The 23,155-nt window shown below is 41.2% G+C and overlaps 1 protein-coding gene across 9 annotated transcripts in view; it reads left to right on the top strand.

The window, feature by feature from the left end:
• Positions 1-23,155, top strand: part of LOC134349452 (uncharacterized) — a 420,820-nt gene that overhangs the window by 358,920 nt on the left and 38,745 nt on the right. For all 9 annotated transcript variants that reach the window (XR_010018683.1, XM_063053823.1, XM_063053798.1 and 6 more), the window contains one exon: positions 10,603-10,714. Coding sequence is in view for 8 of the 9 variants with exons in the window: in XM_063053823.1 (XP_062909893.1) it covers positions 10,603-10,714 (112 nt within the window). In the remaining variant the exon portion in view is untranslated. The remainder of the gene's footprint in view (positions 1-10,602; positions 10,715-23,155) is intronic.

Below are 23,155 nucleotides of genomic sequence, written 5' to 3'. Positions count from 1 at the left end.
GGGCATACTTTGAAAATGGTGACAGAAATTCTGTGAATTTCAGGCTAGTCATGGAAAGAGATAAAGCTGGCCCTCAAGTTAAAATCTTGAACTAGAGATATAGCTTATTTTACTAATGATTCTAGTGAGAGTAGATTGGGAACATATGCTTGTGGGTAAGATGATAGCAGGCAGGTGTGAGAAACATAGAAACATAGAAAACCTACAGCACAATACAGGCCCTTCGGCCCACAGAGTTGTGCTGAACATGTCCCTACCTTAGAAATTACTAGGGTTACCCATGGCCCTCTATTTTTCTAAGCTCCATGTACCTATCCAAAAGTCTCTGAAAAGACCCTATCGTATCTGCCTCCACCACCGTTGCTGGCAGCCCAGTCCACGCACTCACCACTTTGCATAAAAAAATTTACCCCGACATCTCCTCGGTACCTACTCCCCCGCACCCTAAACCTGTGTCCTCTTATGGCAGCCATTTCAGTCCTAGGAAAAAGCCTCTGTCTATCCACACAATCAATGTCTTTCATTATTTTGTACACCTCTATCAGGTCACCTCTCATCCTCGGTCGCTCCAAGGAGAAAAGGCCGAGTTCACTCAATCTGTTTTCATAAGGCATGCTCCCCAGTCCAGGCAACATCCTTGTAAATCTCCTCTGCACCCTTTCTATAGTTTCCACATCCTTCCTGTAATGAGGCGACCAGAACTGAGCGCAGTACTCCAAGTTATTTAAAAGAGAATTAGTAAGAGTTCAGAGCCAGAATGTTCTGGAAAGAGGAAAAAGGAAATGTTAAGATTAGGGAACTTTGAATGGGTATTGAAGGCTTGATCAGCAAAAAAAAGGAAATATACAAACAGATGGAATCAGGAAATTTTCTTAAGGAATATAAAATATATAGCAGAGAAGTTCAGTTGGAAATTTAGGAGGGCGAATAGTACCTATGAAAATTCCTTGCAAGTAATATGAAGGCAAATCCCCAGATTGCTCAGGAACAAGACAAATATACAGAAAAAGAGTGGTTCTTCTTGGGGACCAAAGAAGTAAACTATGTATGCAGCCAAGTGATGTGACAAAGATCTTAAATGAATGCTTCTCATCTGTATTCACCAAGGAGAAAGACATGGAAGATAGTGTATTCAAGGATAATCAGGAGCAGATCATTATTAAGAAGAAGATGTTAGATGAACACACAAAGATTGATAAATCCCCAAGGCCTGATAAGGTTGTGGGAAGCAAGCATAGAGATAACTGAAGCCAAGACAATGATTTCATAGACACTTCCCCTTTGATCTCAGGAGAGGATTGCGAATGCTGTTCCTTTAATTAAGAAGGGCAGTAAGAGCAAGTCAAGTAACTATAGGTTAGTGAGCCTTGCATCAGTGGTAGGGAAATTATTGGGAAAAATACAAAGGGATAGGATTCAAGTATATTTGAAAAGCAGGAGCTGATCAAAGATTTATAGCTTAGTTTAGTTCAGGGAAGACATGCTTGCCAATTTCAAGTTGTTTAAGGAGCTAATCGAGAAGGTTGAAGGCAAGTAAGTAAAAGTTGTATAAATGGACTTTAGTCAGGCGCTTGACAAGTTTGTGCATGGCTGTTGGGAAGCAAGGCAAGCTGGGTAATTGGATGTAAAATGGGTTGAGTGACCAGAAGCAGAGGTAGTTGTGGAAGGATGCATTTCTGATTGGAAGTCTGTGACAAGTGCTGTGCCACAGGGATTGATGTTGTTTGTGATTTATATTAGTGACTTGGATGTCAATGTAGGTATGATAGTAAATTCAGTTGTGGATAGCAAGGAAAGTTGTCAAAAAGCTACAGCAGGATACAAAACAGATGGAAAGCTTAGTAGAGCATTGACAGATGGAATTTAACACTGACCCATGCAAGGTGATAGATTTTGGGAAGTCAGATACTGTAGGAGATATACAGTAAATGGTAATATGCTAAAGAATGTTGATGAACAAAGGGACCTTGGGGTTGTTTCCCTGAGACTAACAACACCAGATCATAGAGCGGTGAAGAAAGCTTGGAGACAGTGTGAGACAGAAGATAGGCAGGTGATAGAGAAGGGACATGCTCAGACCGATGGTTTCAGGTATGTCTACTTTAACGCAAGGAGTATTATGAACGAAGCAGATGAGCTTAAAGCGTGGATCAGTACTTGGAGTTATAATGTTGCGGCGATTACAGAGACTTGGATGGCTCAGGGGCAGGAATGGTTACTTCGAGTGCCACACTTTAGATGTTTCAGAAAGGACAGGGAGGGAGACAAGAGAGGTGGGGCATGGCACTGCTGATCAGAGATGGTGTCACAGCTGCAGAAAAGGAGGAAGACATGGGGGGATTGTCTATGGAGTCTCAGTGGGTGGAAGTTAGGAACAGGAAGGGATCAATAACTCTACTGGATGTTTGTTATAGACCACCCAATAGTAACAGGGACACTGAGGAGCAGATAGGGAGACAGATTCTGGAAAGGTGTAATAATAGCAAGGTTGTTGTTGTGGGAGATTTTAATTTCCGAATATCGATTGGTATGTCCCTAGAGCGAGGGATTTAGATGGGGTGGAGTTTGTTAGGTGTGTTCAAGAAGGTTTCTTGACACAATATGTAGATAAGCCTACAAGAGGAGAGACTGTACTTGATCTGGTATTGGGAAATGAACCTGGTCAGGTGTTAGATCTCTCAATGGGAGAGCATTTTGGAGATAGTGATCACAACTCTATCTCCTTTACCATAGCATTGGAGAGGGATAGGAACAGACAAGTTAGGGAAAGGTTTAATTGGAGTAAGGGGAAATATGAGGCTATCAGGCAGAAACTTGGAAGCATAAATTGGAAACAGATGTTCTCAGGGAAACGTATGGAAGAAATGTGGTAAATGTTCAGGGGATATTTGCATGGAGTTCTGCATAGGTATGTTCCAATAAGATAGGGAAAGGATGGTAGGGTGCAGGAACCGTGGTGTACAAAGGCTGTTGTAAATCTAGTCAAGGAGAAAAGAAGAGCTTACGGAAGGTTCAAAAAGCTAAGTAATGATAGAGAGCTAGAAGATTAGAATGCTAGCAAGAAGGAGCTCAAGAAAGAAATTAGGAGAGCCAGAAGGGGCCATAAGAGGCCTTGGTAGACAGGATTAAGGAAACCCCCAAAGCATTCTACAAGTATGTTAAGAGCAAGACATGAGAGAATAGGACCAATCAAGTGTGACATTGGAAAAGTGTGTATGGAACTGGAGGAGATAGCAGAGGTACTTAATGAGTACTTTGCTTCAGTATTCACTACGGAAAAGGATCTTGGCGATTGTAGGGATGACTTACAGCGGACTGAAAAGTTTAAGCATGTAGATATTAAGAAAGAGGATGTGCTGGAGCTTTTGGAAAGCATCAAGTTGGATAAGTCACCGGGACCGGATGAGACATACCCCAGGCTACTGTGGGAGGCGAGGGAGGAGATTGCTGAGCTTCTAGCAATGATCTTTGCATCATCAATGGGGACGGGAGAGGTTCCAGAGGACTGGAGGGTTGCGGATGTTGTCCATTATTCAAGAAAGGGAGTAGAGATAACCCAGGAAATTACAGACCAGTGAGTCTTACTTCAGTGGTTGGTAAGTTGATGGAAAAGATCCTGAGAGTCAGGATTTATGCACATTTGGAGAGGCATAATATGATTAAGAATAGTCAGCATGGCTTTGTGAAAGGCAGGTCGTGCCTTACGAGCCTGATTGAATTTTTTGAGGATGTGACTAAACACATTGATGATGGTAGAGCAGTAGATGTAGCGTATATGGATTTCAGTAAGACACTTGACAAGGTATCCCATGCAGGCTTATTGAGAAAGTGAGGAGGCATGGGATCCAAGGGAAAATTGCTTTGTGGATTCAGAACTGGATTGCCTACATAAGGCAAAGTGTGGTTGTAGACAGGTCATATTCTGCATGGAGGTCAGTCACCAGCGGTGTGTCTCAGGGATCTGTTCAGGGACCCCGTGATTTTTGTAAATGACCTGGATGAAGGAGTGGAGGGATAGGTTAGTAAATTTTCTGATGACACAAAGGTTGGAGGTGTTGCGGATAGTATGGAGGGCTGTCAGAGGTTACAGCGGGACATTGATAGGATGCAAAAATGGGCTGAGAAATGACAGGTGGAGTTCAACCCAGATAAGTGTGAGGTGGTTTATTTTGGTAAGTCAAATATGATGGCAGAATATAGCATTAATGGTAAGACTCTTGGCAGTGTGGAGGATCAGAGGGATCTTGGCATCCGAGTCCATAGGACACTCAAAGCTGCTGCACAGGTTGACTCTGTAGTTAAGAAAGCATACGGTGCATTGGCCTTCATCAATCATGAGATTGAGTTTAGAAGCTGAGAGCTAATGTTGCAGCTATATAGGACCCTGGTCAGACTACGCTTGGAGTACTGTGCTCAGTTCTGGTTGCCTCACTACAGGAAGGATGTGGAAACCATAGAAAGGGTGCAGAGGAGATTTATAAGGATGTTGCCTGGATTGGGGAGCATGCCCTATGAGAATAGGTTGAGTGAACTTGGCCTTTTCTCCTTGGAGTGATGGAGAATGAGAGGTGACCTGATAGAGGTGTGTAAGATGATGAGAGGCACGGATCATTGTCAGAGGCTTTTTCCCAGGGCTGAAGTGACTAATACGAGAAGGCACAGTTTTAATGTGCTTGGAAGTAGGTACAGAGGAGACATCAGGGGTAAGATTTTTATGCAGAGAATGGTGAGTGCGTGGAATGGGCTGCCGGTGACGGTGGTGGAGGCGGATACAATAGGATCTTTTAACAGACTCCTGGACAGATATATGGAGCTCAGAAAATTGGAAGGCTATGGGTAACTCTAGGTAATTTCTCAGGTAGGGACATGTTCAACACAGCTTTGTGGGCTGAAGAGCCTGTACTGTGCTATAGGTTTTCTATGTTACTATGTTTCTAAAGTGTACAGCAAGAATGCCTTTATGGGTCAGCATATTTAATATGAGAATTGAGAGGTTATGTAACAATTTTACAAAATATTGGATTAACCACATTTGGAACATTGTATTCAGTTCTGGTCACCATAGTCTGGGAAAGATGCGATCGTACTAGAGAGAGTGAAGAGAAGTTTTACCAGGCTATTGCCCAGACTGGAGGATGTTAGTTATGGAGAGAGAATGGATAGGCTGGGCTTGTTTTTCGTAGAGTGAAAGAGGCTGAGGAATGACCTGACAAATGTATTAAATTATAAAAAACATAGATGAGGTAGACAGAACCTTTAATCAAGCATAGATTTATGATGAAAGGAAGGATTTTTTAAGGGGATAAGAGGAGAAAGTTTTTACACAGAGAAAGGTAGATTTATGGAGCATAAGATATTGAAGCAGAATTAGGCAATTTAGCCCATTGAGTCTGCTCTGTCATTTCATCATAGCTGATCATTTTCCTGCTGGCGTGATCATACACTTTCTGACATTGTATTCCATCTTCCACTTCTTTGCCTATTCCACTAATCTGTCCAAGTCCTTCTGTAGCCTCTCTGCCTCCTCAGAACTACCTGCTCCTACACCTATATTGGTATCATCCGTAAACTTGGCCAAGAAGCCATCAATTTCATCATCCAAGTCATTGACATATAACATGAAAAGAGATGGTAACAACACAGACCCCTGTGGAACACCACTAGTTACTGGCAGCCAACCAGAAAAGGCTCCTTTTATTTCCACTATTTGCCTCCTGCCAATCAGCCAATGCCTTTTATACATGCTAGTTTCTTTTCTGTAATACCATGGGCTGTTAAAATGTTAAGCAGCTTCTAGTGTGACACCTTGTCAAAGACTTGAAAATCCAAGTACACAACATCCACCGATTCTCCTTTGTCTATCCTGATTATTATTTCTGCAAAGAATTTCAGCAGATTTGTTAGGCAAGATTTTCCCTTGAGGAAATCATGCTGACTCCAAGTACCCTGAAACCAAATCCTTAACAATCGACTTCAACATCTTCCCAACCATTGAGATCAGACTAACTAGTCATAGTCATACTTTATTGATTCCGGGGGAAATTGGTTTTCGTTACAGTTGCACCACAAATAATAAATAGTAATAGAACCATAAATAGTTGTAATATGTAAATTATGCCAGTAAATTATGAAATAAATCCAGGACCAGCCTATCGGCTCAGGGTGTCTGACCCTCCAAGGGAGGAGTTGTAAAGTTTGATGGCCACAGGCAGGAATGACTTCCTATGACGCTCTGTGCTGCATCTCGGAGGAATGAGTCTCTGGCTGAATGGACTCCTGTGCCCACCCAGTACATTATGTAGTGGATGGGAGACATTGACCAAGATGGCATGCAACTTAGACAGAATCCTCTCTTTTCAGACACCACAGTGAGAGAGTCCAGTTCCATCCCCACAACATCGCTGGCCTTACGAATGAGATTGTTGATTTTGTTGGTGCCTGCTACCCTCAGCCTGCTGCCCCAGCACACAACAGCAAACATGATAGTACTGGCCACCACAGACTCGTAGAACATCCTCAGCATCGTCCGGCAGATGTTAAAGGACCTCAGTCTCCTCAGGAAATAGAGACGGCTCTGACCCTTCTTGTAGACAGCCTCAGTGTTCTTTGACCAGTCCAGTTTATTGTCAATTTGTATCCCCAGGTATTTGTAATCCTCCTCCATGTCCACACTGACCCCCTGGATGGAAACAGGGGTCACTGGTACCTTAGCTCTCCTCAGGTCTACCACCAGCTCCTTAGTCTTTTTCACATTAAGCTGCAGATAATTAGCCTATAATTTCCTTTCCTCTGCATCTTTCCCTTCTTGAAGAGAAGACTGACACTCTCAATTTTCCATTCCTTCTGAACCATTCCAAAATCTAGTGATCCTTGAAAGATCATTACTAATGCCTCCACTAATGCCTCTTCAGACACCTCTTTCAGAACCTTCAGGTATATACCATCTGGTCCAGGTGACTTATCTACCTTCAGTCCTTTCAGTTTCCCAAGCACCTTCTCCCTAGTAATGACAACTTCACTTTTGCCCTGACACTCTCAAACATCTGGCATACTGCTTGTGTCATCCACAGTGAAGATTGATGCAAAATACTTATTTCCAAAGGATAATGCCAAAGGAAGTGGTGGAATCAGTTACCACCAGTAGTTTCTTTGCCTCCACTACATCTGTTTCCAGGACGCGACTTTCCATTACAGGACATCGGAAATGTCCTCCTTCTTTAAAGAAGCGTCTCCCTCTCTGTGCTATTGATGCTGCCTTCTCCCGCATTCCTTCATTTCCCATATATTTGCACACCCCATCTTCATGCCGCGTTAATAGTGATAGAGTTCCTCTTGTCCTTACCTACCAGCCCATCAGCCTCTGCACCCAACATTTTATCCTCTAACTTCTGCCATCTCCAAATGGATCCTACATCTAAACATACCTTTACCTCCCCTCACCACTTTCTGCAGCGGTCACTCCCTCCACGATTTCCTTATCCATTCATCCCTCCCCACTAATCTCCCTCCCAACACTTATCCCTGCAAGTGGCCTAAGTGCCACACCTGTCCATACACTTTCCTCCATCCCTTTTATTTAGGGTCCCAACAGTTCCTCAAGGTGAAGCAACACTTCACCTGCAGATCTGCTGGGGTCATCCATTGTGTCAAGTGCTTCCGATGCAGCCTCCTCTACCTTGCTGAGACCTGTCATAAATTGGGGGCCTGCTTCGTTAAGCACCTCCGCACCATCCACCACAAGTAGGACTTCCAGGTGGCCAAACATTTTAAATCCCATTCCCATCCTTATGTGTTCGTCTATGGTCTCCTCTTGTGCTAAGATGAGGCCACCCTCAGGATGGAGGAGTCAACACCTTATATTCCATCTGGGTACCTTCCAAACTGATGACATGAATATTGATTTATGTCGTCTATTCCCCACACTGACCTTTTACTTCTTTCCTGCCTATTACTTCTTCCTCCCTCCCCTGATGTTCCCTCTCTCCTATGGTCCACTGTCCTTTCCAATCAGATTTTTTATTTTCCTGCTGTTACTTTCCCACCCACCTGGCTTCACCTATCACCTTCCAGCTAGCCTCTTTCCCCTCCCCCCCCCAACGTTTTATTTTGGCATTTTCCATCTTCCTTCTCAGTCCTAAAGAAGGGTCTCATTCTGAAACATCAACTGTTTATTCTTTTCCAAATGTGTTGTCCGACCTGCTGAGTTCCTCCAGAGTTTTGTGTGTGTTGCTTTGGATATCCAGCATCTGCAGTGTTCTTTGTGTTTACAATCACTGCATTTAAACAAGCAAGGTATGATTTGTCCACGGCTTTGTCTCTTGGGTGATAGGACAATGATACCTAATATAAACAATAACAAATTTACTATTCTAAAGGTGGGTCTTATCACAGTTGCAAGAATTATATTGCAAAACTGGAAAAAACCCAGATGTCCCACTGTGAAGGAATGGACTGAGGAAATGATTAAGATTTCATCATATGAACACATGTTGGGAAGAATTAACAGTGAGGGAAAAGCGCAAGATGCGTGGAATCAGTTCTGGTTGTATGTTACTTTAAACTTAAATTAGAACTTCTTTCTGTCTCCAAGTTTTATTTGTTTTCCTGTCATGGGATGGCTGTGTAAATATGCTGTACTGTATCTGCTCTGGGATATGCTGTGCTGCTTTGTAAAATAAGAATAAATAATAATAAAAATTTGAATTTAAAAAACAGGCAAGGTGTAGAAGGAATACACATCAAAGTTGCTGGTGAACGCAGCAGGCCAGGCAGCATCTCTAGGAAGAGGTATAGTCGATGTTTCAGGCCAAGACCCTTCGTCAAGACTAACGAAGGGTTAGTCCTGACAAAGGGTCTCGGCCTGAAACGTCGACTGTACCTCTTCCTAGAGATGCTGCCTGGCCTGCTGCATTCACCAACAACTTTGATGTGTGTTGTTTGAATTTCCAGCATCTGCAGAATTCCTGTTGTTAAGGTATAGAAGGATATGGTTCAAGTGTGGATTAGTGTAGATGGACAAAATGTTGGCATGGACATGATGGGTGAAGTAACCACTTCTAAGCTGTGTAGGCTGATGAGTGTACAGCTACAACTTTGTGTGTCAGTTCTGAGCGGCTTGAAGTTATCTGTGAGTTCATGGCCAGTCAGCAGTCCTTCACTAAGGCAGAATTTCTAAGTCACTACGTCAAGTTTACTTAGTAAGTGCACAAGATAAGTCTGTGGAGGCTCAGTCATTGAGGGAATTTAAAGGGGAAATAGATAAAATTTTGAACGATCAGGGAATTATGGTTATGGAAATCTGGATACGTTGTATCCAAAAATATTTGGGACAAATTCCTGCCTTTTCTTAAGACAGGTCTCTGTGTTGCCGTAACATATCATGTTATGTGAATAATTACACCTGTGGATTCCCAACCTTATCTGGTACACTTCCTACCTTCACATTGCTGTAAATATGCCTTTGACCCTATCTAAAGACTTTGTTTCTTGTTCTAGTGTGATGTACCTCAAACAATCCATTTCCACTTTTTTTTGTATCTTAATGTAACCTTCCTACATCCATTCCACCTCTACCCCCACCATCAAATTAGTTTATGCTCCCCACTCCCCTCCACATACCTGCACACACACAATCTCTCATGAAGACATTGATCCTAACTTTATTGAGGTTCAATTTGTCTGACCTGTACAGGTCTCATTAGAATTACTTCCAGTAAAGTACATCCATCTGCTGTTTCTGTATGTATTGGAAAGTGAGATTCTGCTTCTTAATCTCTCTCTTAACTCAAGTAAAATCTGTCAGCAGATCACAGATTCTAGTTTCTCATTCTGCTTCAGCAGAATTTTTCGCAGCCACCTTGTGCTATCCATGAAACACACACTGATGGTGAGCAGTGATGTCAGCTTCTGTGCAAGATCAAGGGACGTCATGTCCCTTCAGCTGTTTGTTCAGGACAAGCTCCCCCGTGTACAGAGTGAACATTCAATAGTCTGAGGTGCCTTCCCAGACTTCTGGATTTAAATTGTATCAATAGATAATTGTAACTATTAAAACACTTATATTAAATGAAAATTTTTTTAATTCCCTGGCTTCATTCTTTAACTTGCAGGAGCTCTTTTTTCCTTTTGTGGTTCCAACTGTTGCTTTTCATGCATTGTTCTGAAATCATACCATGTATGGAGTACTACTGCATGAAGAAACTGATAATGGAGTCTGATCATGATTTCAGAAATTAGGATTAATTCTTCTGGTATTTCTACATTTCACCACTCACTTCACATGCATTATACTTTGTCTTACTGATACCCCGAGCAATAATATGCTTTTGTATTTTATGGTACGATGCAGTAGACAGAACTTGAAAAACAGAAGCATGAGAACACTCTTTCAATGTCTTAAATTAAGCTTTTTAAAGAGTTGTTGCAGGGTTATTTAAGTAGCTGAGAAAGAATTCTTTTATGTAAACAATAAAGAATTTTGTCTCTCCATCATAATGTCAAAAAGGAGTGCTCTTTTAAATTTTCTACAAAAACGTTTACTCAAAAAGCACTTTAGTATTGTCTTCTAATCCTATTACTTAAATCTGTCTTGCTATGTTTCAGATGATAGGAATCATTCTAACAAGACCAAGGAATTATTTCCGTGGTTTGAAGCCACAGACAGCAGTAAATCAAAGGGCAAAGACAGACTGACTGGGAGAGCCAGAAGCTTTAAGTAAGTGCAAGAGTAAAAATGGGACAACATTGTATTCTGTTGGCAACTTAACTACTGTTTTGCAGTGTAGAAATTGAGACCACAATAACGGATCTTCAAAATTTAAATTTGAGCTTATGTGAGAAACAAGGGCTTTATCTTCTACTTTTAAATTTCTGATCAAATTAATCTCAATTTTTATACAGATTAAAAATTCACTGGAATCAATACATGTGCCACTTTTTATAGCAGATGCAAATTAATCTATAACTGTTTATTCTTGGGTTATTAAAGTTACCGTCATTTCTTAGACCATGAGAGAAATAAGAAATACTGTAGATGTTATATTTTATCTTCAAAATATGAATTCTTGACATCAGAGTAGTTTTTGGCAGCAAACAACAACCAAGGTAATTCGAAGTCAGGAGAAAAACCTGTGACTGGAGAAATACTTGGCCTATAGAAGAAAGTCGTACAACATGGAATCAGATTATTCAGCCCACTGGATCCTTCAAGCAGGCTTCAATTATACCAGTGCCCAAGAAGAACGTGGTAACCTACCTCAATGACTATCATTCAGTAGCACTTACATCCTCTGAGATGAAGTGCTTTGAGAGGATGGTGATGAAACATATCAACTCCTTCCTGAGGAGTGACTTGGATCCACTCCAGTTTGCTTACTGTCACATCAGATCAATAGCAGATGCAGTTTCATTGGCTCTTCACTCAACCCTGGAACATCTGAACAGTGAAGATACACTCATCAGGATGCTCTTCATGGACTACAGCTCGGCATTCAATACTGTCATACCCTCAAAATAAATCAATAAGCTCCAAGACCAAGGACTCAATATCTCCTTGTGCAAATAGATCCTCGATTTCCTCACTTGCAGAACCCAGTCAGTTCGGATTGGCAACAATAAGTCCTCCACAGTTACCATCAGTACAGGTGCACCTCAAGGCTGTGTGCTTAGTCTCCTGCTCTACTCGCTTTATACTTATGACTGCAAGGCTAAGCACATGCCATATTTAAGTTTGCTGATGACACCACTGTCATTGGCTGAATCAAAGGTGGTGACAAATCAGCATACAGGAAGAAGATTGAAAATCTGACTGAGTGGTGTCACAATAACAACTCAAAGTCAGCAAGACCAGCGAGCTGATTATTGACTACAAGAGGACAGAACCAGAGGTCCATGAGCCAGTCCTCATTGAGGAATTATATCTTGAGAGAGTCAAGAACTTTAAATTACTCAATATTATCAGTTCAGTGTCCTTTGTCCAGCATGTAAATGCCATTACAGTGACAGCAGAGCAACACTTATAATTTCTTAGAAGTTTGCGACGATATGGCATGTCATCTAAAACATTGACAAGCTTCTACAGATATGTGGTGGAGAGAATATTGTCTGGTTGCATGATGCCTGGAATGGAAAAGCCTACAAAAGTAGTGGATACAGCCCAGAACATCACGAGTAAAGCCCTCCCAACCAGAGCGCATCTACAGTGCCTGTAAAAAGTATTGACTCCTTTTAGAAGTTGTCTTCATGTTTTATTGTTTTACAACATTGAATCACAGTGGATTTAGTTCGGCTTTTTGGACACCGATCAACAGAAAAAATACTTTCATATCAAAATGAAAACGAACTTCAATAAATTGGTCTAAATTTATTACAATTATTAAACACAAAATAATTAGCCTGCCATCAGTGGTTGGGAAGTTGCTGGAATCGATTATTAGGGATGAGATTACGGAGTACCTGGAGGCACATGACAAGATAGGCCAAAGCCAGCATGGTTTCCTGAAAGAAAAATCCTGCCTGACTAACCTACTGCTATTATTTGAGGAAATTACAAGCAGGGTAGACAATGGAGGTGTAATAGACATGGTGTACTTGGATTTTCAGAAGGCCTTTGACAAGGTGTCGCACATGAGGCTGCTTAGCAAGATAAGAACCCATGGAATTACAAGGAAGTTACTGGCATGGGTGGAGCATTGGCTAGTCGGCAGAAAACAGAGAGTGGGAATAAAGGGATCCTATTCTGGCTGGCTGCCGGTTACCAATGGAGTTCCACAGGGGTCGGTGTTGAGACTGCTGCTTTTAAAATGTATGTCAATGATTTGGACTTGTATGTCAATGATTTGGACTACAGTATTAATGGATTTGTGACTAAATTTGCCGATGATACAAAGATAGGTGGAGGAGCGGGTAGTGTTGAGGAAACAGAGAGCCTGCAGAGAGATTTAGATAGTTTAGGGGAATTGGCAAAGAAGTGGCAAATGAAATACAATGTTGTTAAGTATATGGTCATGCACTTTGGTGGAAGAAATAAACAGGCAGACTTTTATTTAGATGGGGAGAGAATTCAAAATGCAGAGATGTAAAGGGACTTGGGAGTCCTTGTGCAAGATACCCTAAAGGTTAACCTCCAGGTTGAGTCGGTTGTGAAGAAGGTGAATGCAATGTTGGCATTCATTTCTAGAGGTGTAGAATATAAGATGATGTTGAAGCTCTACAAGATACTCATGAGATCACACTTGGAGTACTGTTTGCAGTTTTGGGCTCCTTATTTTAGGAAGGATATACTGACATTGGAGAGGGTTCAGAGAAGATTCATAAGAATGATTCCAGGAATGAAAGGGTTACGGTATGAGGAACGTCTGGCAGCTCTTGGGCTGTATTCCCTGGAGTTCAGGAGAATGAGGGGGGATCTCACAGAAACATTCTGAATGTTAAAAGGCCTGAACAGATTAGATATGGCAGAATTATTTCCCCTGGTAGGGGATTCTAGGACAAGACGGCACGACTTCAGGATTGCAGGACGTCCATTTAGAACTGAGATGTGGAGAAATTACTTTAGTCAGAGGGTGGTAAACCTGTGGAATTTGTTGCCATGAGCAGCTGTGGAAGCCAAGTCATTGGGTGTATTTAAGGCAGAGATAGTTTCTTGATTAGCCAGGTTATCAAAGGGTATGGGGTGAAGGCAGGGGAGTGGGGATGACTGGAAGAATTGGATCAGCTCATGATTAAATGGCGGAACAGACTCGATGGGCCAAATGGCCTACTTCTGCTCCTATATCTTATGGTCTTAATTGATTGCATAAATATCACCCCCTTCAAGTCAGTATTTAGTAAATATACCTTTGGCAGCAATTACGGCCTTGAGTCTGTATGGATAGGTCTCTATCAGCTTTGCTCATCTGGACACTGCATTTTTCTCCATTCTTCTTTACAAAGCTGCTCAACTCTCTCAGATTGCATGGGGATTGTGAGTGAACAGCCTTATTCAAATCCAACCACAAATTCTCAATTAGATTGATTCTGAACTCTGACTTGGCCACTCCGGGACATTAACTTTGTTGTCTTTAAGCCATTCCTGTGCAGCTTTGGCTTTTTGCTTGGGGTCATTATCTTGCTGGGAAAAAAAATCTTCTCCTGAGTCACAGTTCTCTTGCAGAGTGCATCAGATTTTCCTCAAGGATTTCCTCAAGTTTTTTGCTACATTCATTTCACCCGAAGGGCCTGTATTGTGCTGTAGGTTTTTTTCTATGTTTCTATTTACTTGGATTTTCAGAAGGCATTTGATAAGGTGCCACACATGAGGCTGTTTAACAAGATAAAATCCCATGGCATTCCAGGAAAGATACTGGCATGGATAGAGGAATGGGTGACAGGCAGGAGGCAGTGAGTGGGAATAAAGGGGGCCTTTTCTAGTTGGCTGCCATTGACTAGTGTTGTTCCTCAGGGGTCAGTATTGGGACCGCTGCTTTTCACATGGTTTGTCAATAGTTTAGATTATGGAATTGATGGCTTTGTGGAAAAGTTTGCAGATAATACAAAGATAGGTGGAGAGGTAGGTAGTGCTGAAGAAGCAATACAATTGCAGAAGGACCTCGACAAGTTGGAAGAATAGGCAAAAAAGTGGCAGATGGAATAGAGTATTGGGAAATATATGACAATGCATTTTGGTAAAAAGGAACGAAAGTGCAGACTATAATTTAAATGGGGAGAAAATTGAAACATCAGAGGTGCAAGGGGATTTAGGAGTCCTCATGCAAGACTCTCAGAAGGTGAATTTACAGGTTGAGTATGTGGTAAAGAAGACAAATGCATTGTTGGCATTTGTTTTAGGGGAATAGAATATAAGAAACAAGGAGCTGAGGCTTTATAAGACACTGGTCAGGCTGCACTTGGAGTATTGTCAACAGTTTTGGACCCCATGTCTCAAAAAGAGAATCCAGAGGAGGTTCTGGGAATGAAGGGGTTAACACATGAGGAGTGTTTGGCAGCTTTAGGCCTGCACTCACTGAAATTTAGAATAATGCGGGTGCGGGGGGGGGGGGATCTTATTGAAACCTAGCAAATGTTGAAAGGACTAGCTAGTGTGGATGTTTCCTATGGTGGGGATGTCCAGAAGTAGAGGGCACAACCTCAAAATTGAGGGACAACCCTTAAGAATAGAGGTAAGGAGGAACTTTTTTAGCCAGAGAGTGGTAAATCTGTGGATTATTCTGCTGCAAACTGTGGTGGAGGCCAAGACTGTGGGTATACTTAAAGCGAAAATTGATAGCTTCCTGAGATTGGTCAGGGCATCCAAGGTTATGGGGAGAAGGCAGGTGTATGGGGTTGAGTGGGATCTGGGATCGGCCATGATGGAATGGCGGTGCAGACTCGATGGACTGAATGGCCTAATTCAGCTCCTATATCATATGGTCTTCTATAAGAAACTTTTCCTTAGGTTTTCTACACTCCTTTACTTTTTCTGCATTTCTGTCTTTCCCCAGTTCTGCTGAAACATTATCAATTGGAAATGTTTACTCTTTCTCCACAAACACTACCTCATTTGCTGAGTATCTCCAGCATTTTTGAAAATTCAGTTGCTTTTAGTTCGGATTTCCAATGTCTGCAGTGTTTTGCATTTATTTGATCAGTGTGCATTCGCTGATATCGTTCTTTGTAGACCAGGCCTGCGTCTGTGCTGCATAACTCTGAATCTATGATCTTAGCGTTAAAATCTATAAAACTAACTAACCCCATGATCTAGCTTCTAAAAGTCCAAATATACTATAACCTCAACTTCTTCCCAATCTGTTTTGCTCTTCACAATCTCAAAAAGAAAATCTTGTCAGATTTGTAAATCTATGTAGGTTCTGTCCAGACCTATTATTAATTTCCAGGTATCCTCTAACTTTCTTAAAAAATAAATTCTGGCATTTTTCATGCTACTAATGTCTCACTTGTTGGTCTTTGCTTTTTTATTTACTCTCTCTATCCTTTTTTAAAAAAAATATGGGGTTTTATTTGCTACCTTCCAGTGTGTGGGAACTGTTTTAGAAGGTGACGTATTCTCAGAGATGGCAGCCAGTGCATCCACCATGCCCATAGCTCACTCTGTCAGAAACCTTAGATACAAGTTCTTGGATCTTGAAGATTTATTATCTTTCAGCCTCATTAATCTCGCTAATACCATTTGCTGTAGAAATGCTAATTTCTTTTAGTTCCACATTAACTTGAGGCCTAGACTCCTCCAATATTTCTGGTAGATAGGTTCTCTCGGTCTTCCAGGAAAATAGAAGTACAATATTTATTTAAAATTTCTGCTGAAATGAGAGGGCATGATACATGATAACTTTAGAATATAATAACAGCGATTCCAACTTGCTGATGCTCAGTCTGCATAGGAAATGTGCAGGAGAGCCACGAAGAAAAAGGATTACAAATGAATGATTGCTCTGCGGTGCCAAACTCAGACCTCAGGCTAGAGCAGATTTTTATACATTGGTTTGTTCTAATTTAATTCTGCAGGCTCAGATAGTTAAGAGAATGTTTCAATGCTGCTTCATTGATGGATAACTCTTTTAAAAAGCACCTGTTAATTTTAATAAGATGAAATATTTGCAAATTAAAGCTAACAAAATTAAAGCTGGAAAAAAAATTTCTGCCATGTCCTTATACCTCAAGATCATTTCTCCTCTCAGTCTACAAGGTATACATATTAACGTAAGCTAATCTTTTCCTTTTTACATATGCAGTTGCTTGTTTCTTGTTAGCCTGCCTTTCCTCAATAACATCTTGATTCTCCTTTGCTGCACATTGAAATGTTCCCAATCCTCAGACTTACTAGCACTTTTTAAACCTCATTTTGTATCTTTTCATTTGATCTAATGCTTTCTTTAAATTGATAACCACGGCTGAACCACATATTCTGTCAGATTATTTTTGCTTTAAACAAATATGTTCATTTATTTGTAAACTATGCATTAATTCTTCAACTGTTGGTTATTGCTTGTTCACTGTAATACTTTTAATGATGTACAAGCATGAAGGTTATTTTATGTGCACATCTCAAGTCTGTACTCTTCAGACCTCAATACTGGCTGAACAAGAAATCGTTCTAAGTTGTCCCCTGCCTTTCTAGGCTGTATTCCAAATTAATTCAGAAATTACTTGGCCTCACTCTCAGCTGAACTAAAAATTAATTTAGAAATATTCCCAGATGTGTTCCTCAGCCCCTAGTTCAAACTGCATCTCAAATTATTTTATAAGATATCTTTCCCACACCACTGATGCATATAGTTAACTTAAATTATCTCCCCCGCTGCATAAATTAATTTAATACACCCAGTCTGGCTCCTGATTGCTCCATAATTAATTAACTAGCACCTGCTGAGTTTATTTCACGTATGTATTAATGAGGAACCATTTGTGTCTTAAATTCGCTTGTAATTCACACTTAAGTGTTATGTGTTCCAAAAAGAGGTACGATGCAATTCTCTTCTCATATCAGTTACTTTGCCTGAGTATTAGTCATATGTACTGATATTCATTTTGAACCTTTCAAAATGAGTTGTGTGTCCACAGGGTTGTGCTTTTCTGGGGCAGATTCTCTGGGCTCAGAGCTCGGAAAACACAACACAACAGATTTTTAACATCGTATATCAGCAAGTTGTTTGTTATGTCTCCCCTCTGGCTGTGAAATGGGGACACCTCTTTTTCCCTTATTAGGGAGAGGGAGAGCCTGTGGTATGTCGAATTACTGGGTGAATGAGTAGTCTTTTTTTGGAGTTCTGCAAGTCTGTGTCTTTAATGGTGCTTGCTGCACATTTGAGTGCTCAGTGGAGGGCACTGATGCTTTTTTGCTGGTGAGGGTCGGGGGGGGCGGTTGTTGCCTTGCTGCTGCTTGTATGTGGGAGGGGGAGCCGGGGGGGGCGGGCTTTGGGGTTCTAATATTTAACTGTCATTCATTCTTTGAGGCACTCTGTTTTTGTGGATGTTTGTGAAGACAAAGAATTTCAGGATGTATATTGTAGACATATTTCAAACATTAAGTGTACCTATTGAACTTATTGAACTTTTACAGCTATTATCTATGATTTTGTGAAGTGGTTTGCCTCCCTGTCAGAAAGATATGTTGGTGAAAGTGGGAGAGCAAAGAGTGTTGACTAGAGTGACTTCTGAGATGTGCATACTGTCATATGAAAATAAAATAAGCAGTGTGAAAAGAAATAAGCAGTGACATCTTTAAAATGTTCAGCCCAGTAAGAATTCTGTATAAGTGAAGTGCAAAGTTATTCCCCCGCATGGGATGTATAGAACCAATGAATACTGTCTCAAATTAAGGGCATGGTCATTTGGGACAGCCGAGAAAAAACCTCTTCAGCCAGGTTAAGGGAATTCTCTGTGCAAGGGAACAATGGCCATTCATTTGCTGAGTTCATTCAAGACAGAAACTAATAAATTTTTGGACATGAGGGGAATAAAAGACAGGAAAGTAGTACTGAGAGGAAAGGTCAGCCATGATCTTATAGAATGGCAGAGCAGGTGCCAGGGTTTGAGTCTGACTACTCCTGGTTGTATGAATACTCCTATGACTCTTAAGAATATGCTATTACAGGGACCATTCAAGGTGCAGGTAGTTTTATAATATTCATAATTGTGAACTAATTTGCTACTGTGAGAAGGCAGGAGATTGCAAGAGAAAATTGGAATATATTATCAATAAGAAGTAGTTTTGCTGCCTCCATGCCCCCCAATAAATAGCCCACTCTGTCACAGGTAAGGTTCTCCCCACCACTGAGCACAAACAAGAAATGGTGTCACAGGAAAGCAGCATCCATCATGTAGGACCCCCATTATCCAGGCCATGCTCTCTTCTTGCTGCTGCCGTCAGAAATGAGGTATAGGAGCCTTAGGTCCCACAACACCAGTTCAAAAACAGTTATTAGCACTCAACTATCAGGCTCCTGAACCAGCATGGATAACTTCACTCACCCCAACGCAGAACTGATACCACAATCTTCTGTGGACTCAACTTCAAGCACTCTACAACTCATATTTTCAATATTTTTTACTTAGTTATTTATTATTATTTATTGTGTTTTTTTTCTTTTGTATTTGCAGTTTTGTGTCTTTTGCACTTTGGTTGCTTATCCATCTTTTTGTGCAATTTTTCATTGATTCTGTTGTGTTTCTGTGTATTTACTGAGTATGCCTGTAAGAAAATGAATCTCAGGGTAGTGTATGGTTACGTATATGTATTTTGATAAAGTTACTTTGAACTTTGAAATGCTAGATCTGGCAGATCCTGTCTTCCTTTGATTTTTGCTGAGGAGATGCAAGTTGCTGCCAATACTGGGAATTGTAACTTCTTAAGAAGATAGATCTAGTCCTAGGGTTGAGGTTCTGAACTGGAAGAAGGCCAAATTTGAAGAAATGAGAAAGGATCTAAAAAGCGTGTATTGGGACAGGTTGTTCTCTGGCAAAGATGTGATTGGTAGGTGGGAAGCCTTCAAAGCGGATATTTTGAGAGTGCAGAGTTTGTATGTTCCTGTCAGGATTAAAGGCAAATTGAATAGGAATAAGGAACCTTGGTTCTCAAGGGATATTGCAACTCTGATAAAGAAGAAGAGGGAGTTGTATGAAATGTATAGGAAACAGGGGGTAAATCAGGTGCTTGAAGAGTATAAGAAGTGCAAGAAAATACTTAAGAAAGTAATCAGGACGGCTAAAAGAAGACATGAGGTTGCCTTGGCAGTCAAAGTGAAGGATAATCCAAAGAGCTTTTACAGGTATATTAAGAGCAAAAGGATTGTAAGGGATAAAATTGGTCCTCTTGAAGATCAGAGTGGTCAGCTATGTGCGGAACCAAAGGAAATGGGGGAGATCTTAAATAGGTTTTTAGCGTCTGTATTTACTAAGGAAACTGGCATGAAGTCTTTGGAATTGAGGGAAGCAAGTAGTGAGATCATGGAAACTGTACAGATTGAAAAGGAGGAGGTGCTTGCTGCCTTGAGGAAAATTAAAGTGGATAAATCCCCGGGACCTGACAGAGTGTTCCCTCGGATCTTGAAGGAGACTAGTGTTGAAATTGCGGGGGCCCTGGCAGAAATATTTAAAATGTCGCTGTCTATGGGTGAAGTGCCGGAGGATTGGAGAGTGGCTCATGTTGTTCTGTTGTTTAAAAAAGGATCGAAAAGTAATCCGAGAAATTATAGGCCGGTGAGTTTAACGTCAGTAGTAGGTAAGTTATTGGAGGGAATACTAAGAGACAGAATCTACAAGCATTTGGATAGACAGGGACTTATTAAGGAGAGTTAACATGGCTTTGTGCATGGTAGGTCATGTTTGACCAATCTATTGGAGTTTTTCGAGGAGGTTACCAGGAAAGTGGATGAAGGGAAGGCAGTGGATATTGTCTACATGGATTTCAGTAAGGCCTTTGACAATGTCCCGCATGGGAGGTTAGTTAGGAAAATTCAGTCGCTAGGTATACATGGAGAGGTGGTAAATTGGATTAGACATTGGCTCGATGGAAGAAGCCAGAGAGTGGTGGTAGAGAATTGCTTCTCTGAGTCAGGGCCTGTGACTAGTGGTGTGCCACAGGGATCAGTGCTGGGTCCATTGTTATTTGTCATCTATATCAATGATCTGGATGATAATGTGGTAAATTGGATCAGCAAATTTGCTGATGATACAAAGATTGGAGGTGTAGTAGACAGTGATGAAGGTTTTCAGAGCCTGCAGAGGGACTTGGACCAGCTGGAAAAATGGGCTGAAAAATGGCAGATGGAATTTAATACTGACAAGTGTGAGGTATTGCACGTTGGAAGGACAAACCAAGGTAGAACATACAGGGTTAATGGTAAGGCACTGAGGAGTGCAATAGAACAGAGGGATCTGGGAATACAGATACAAAATTCCCGAAAAGTGTCGTCACAAGTAGATAGGGTTGTATAGAGAGCTTTTGGTACATTGGCCTTTATTAATCAAAGTATTGAGTATAAGAGCTGGAATGTTATGATGAGACCCGACGCAGACTGGGAGACCGCTTTGCTGAACATCTACGCTCTGTCCGCCAGAGAAAGCAGGATCTCCCAGTGGCCACACATTTTAATTCCACATCCCATTCCCATTCTGACATGTCTATCCACGGCCTCCTCTACTGTAAAGATGAAGCCACACTCAGGTTGGAGGAACAACACCTTATATTCCGTCTGGGTAGCCTCCAACCTGATGGCATGAACATTGACTTCTCTAACTTCCGCTAGGCCCCACCTCCCCCTCGTACCCCATCTGTTACTCTTTTTAATGCACACATTCTTTCTCTCGCTCTCCTTTTTCTCCCTCTGTCCCTCTGAATATACCTCTTGCCCATCCTCTGGGTCACCCCCCCCCCCGTCTTTCTTCCCGGACCTCCTGTCCCATGATCCTCTCATATCCCCTTCTGCCTATCACCTGTCCAGCTCTCGGCTCCATCCCTCCCCCTCCTGTCTTCTCCTATCATTTTGCATCTCCCCCTCCCCCTCCAGCTTTCAAATCCCTTACTCACTCTTCCTTCAGTTAGTCCTGACGAAGGGTCTCGGCCTGAAACGTCGACTGTACCTCTTCCTATAGATGCTGCTTGGCCTGCTGCGTTCACCAGCAACTTTGATGTATGTTATGATGAAGTTGTATAAGGCATTGGTGAGGCCGAATCTGGAGTATTGTGTTCAGTTTTGGTCACCAAATTACAGGAAGGATATAAATAAGGTTGAAAGAGTGCAGAGAAGGTTTACGAGGATGTTGCCGGGACTTGAGAAACTCAGTTACAGAGAAAGGTTGAATAGGTTAGGACTTTATTCCCTGGAGCGTAGAAGAATGAGGGGAGATTTGATAGAGGTATGTAAAATTACGATGGGTATAGATAGAGTGAATGCAAGCAGGCTTTTTCCACTGAGGCAAGGGGAGAAAAAAACCAGAGGACATGGGTTAAGGGTGAGGGGGGAAAAGTTTAAAGGGAACTTTAGGGGGGGCTTCTTCACACAGAGAGTGGTGGGAGTATGGAATGAGCTGCCAGATGAGGTGGTAAATGCGGGTCCTTTTTTAATATTTAAGAATGAATTGGACAGATACATGGATGGGAGGTGTATGGAGGGATATGGTCCGTGTGCAGGTCAGTGGGACTAGGCAGAAAATGGTTCGACACAGCCAAGAAGGGCCAAAAGGCCTGTTTCTGTGCTGTAGTTTCTATGGTTTCTATGACTTTGTTGGTTTTTCTATCATACTGGTGTCTTTTGAACTCCGCAAATTCACCACAGTTTAAACAGAAGTCTGCATACTCACAGCAGATCATGGAGTTGTGAGAATGGAGGGACAGCATAGGTCAGCTTTCTAAGTTTGCTGGTTTAATACATCTGAATTTTTTCTACCTGTCCTGAGGAAGTTTAAGCCCCACCTTCTCCAGTAACCAGTGGATTTAAAAAACAAATGTAAATATCTGTGAGCATACAAAAACATTTTATCTAATTTCAGAACAAATAGAATTGCTTCTTGGAAAATGGGAAATTAATCTTTTTCATCTATTTTTGTCTGCCAAACAGATATATTTATCATTGTTTGTGGAAAATAATGTGTCAGGTGGTAAGGTCATTTATTTTTACACACATCCATACGATTTTACAGTTTTTTTCTACCTTTACTGCATAAAATCAGATTTTAAAACATTACAAGCAATTAAGAAAATATAAAATGCTCTGACTGGAAATAAAATGGAAGAAAGAAGGGAGAAACAATAACATAACCAAACAAAGCAGCCTTGGCCAATCAGAAGCAACGTTATCTACAGATTAATTTTGTTAATTTATACCAGATCACCAAGTAAAAAATAGTAGTTGAACTGGAATCTATTGCATCAGAAAGCTGTAAATAATATTATAAATTCAGGTACTGAATGACCTTAGGGTACCTTAGAGAAGTAAGGAACATGAAATGGGCAAGAAGAAGGATCTGATGTGAACTTGTGAAATGGCCTTGGGGCCGAAGAATCATCCCTCAGTCTTGTTCAATAATTTCTAATGAAAATCTTAATTTTGTGAATGATCAGTTACATGTTTGTAAACTGGAACATGAAGTTGTATTTTATAAATGACAAATAGTAGCAATAATGTAACTAGATTTTTAAATAGTGTGTTGGAAAGCTTAT

Source organism: Mobula hypostoma, chromosome 1 (assembly GCF_963921235.1).
Source record: "Mobula hypostoma chromosome 1, sMobHyp1.1, whole genome shotgun sequence".
In the NCBI taxonomy this organism is placed as follows: Eukaryota; Metazoa; Chordata; class Chondrichthyes; order Myliobatiformes; family Myliobatidae; genus Mobula; species Mobula hypostoma.
This window is presented reverse-complemented; position numbering and strand designations above follow the sequence as displayed.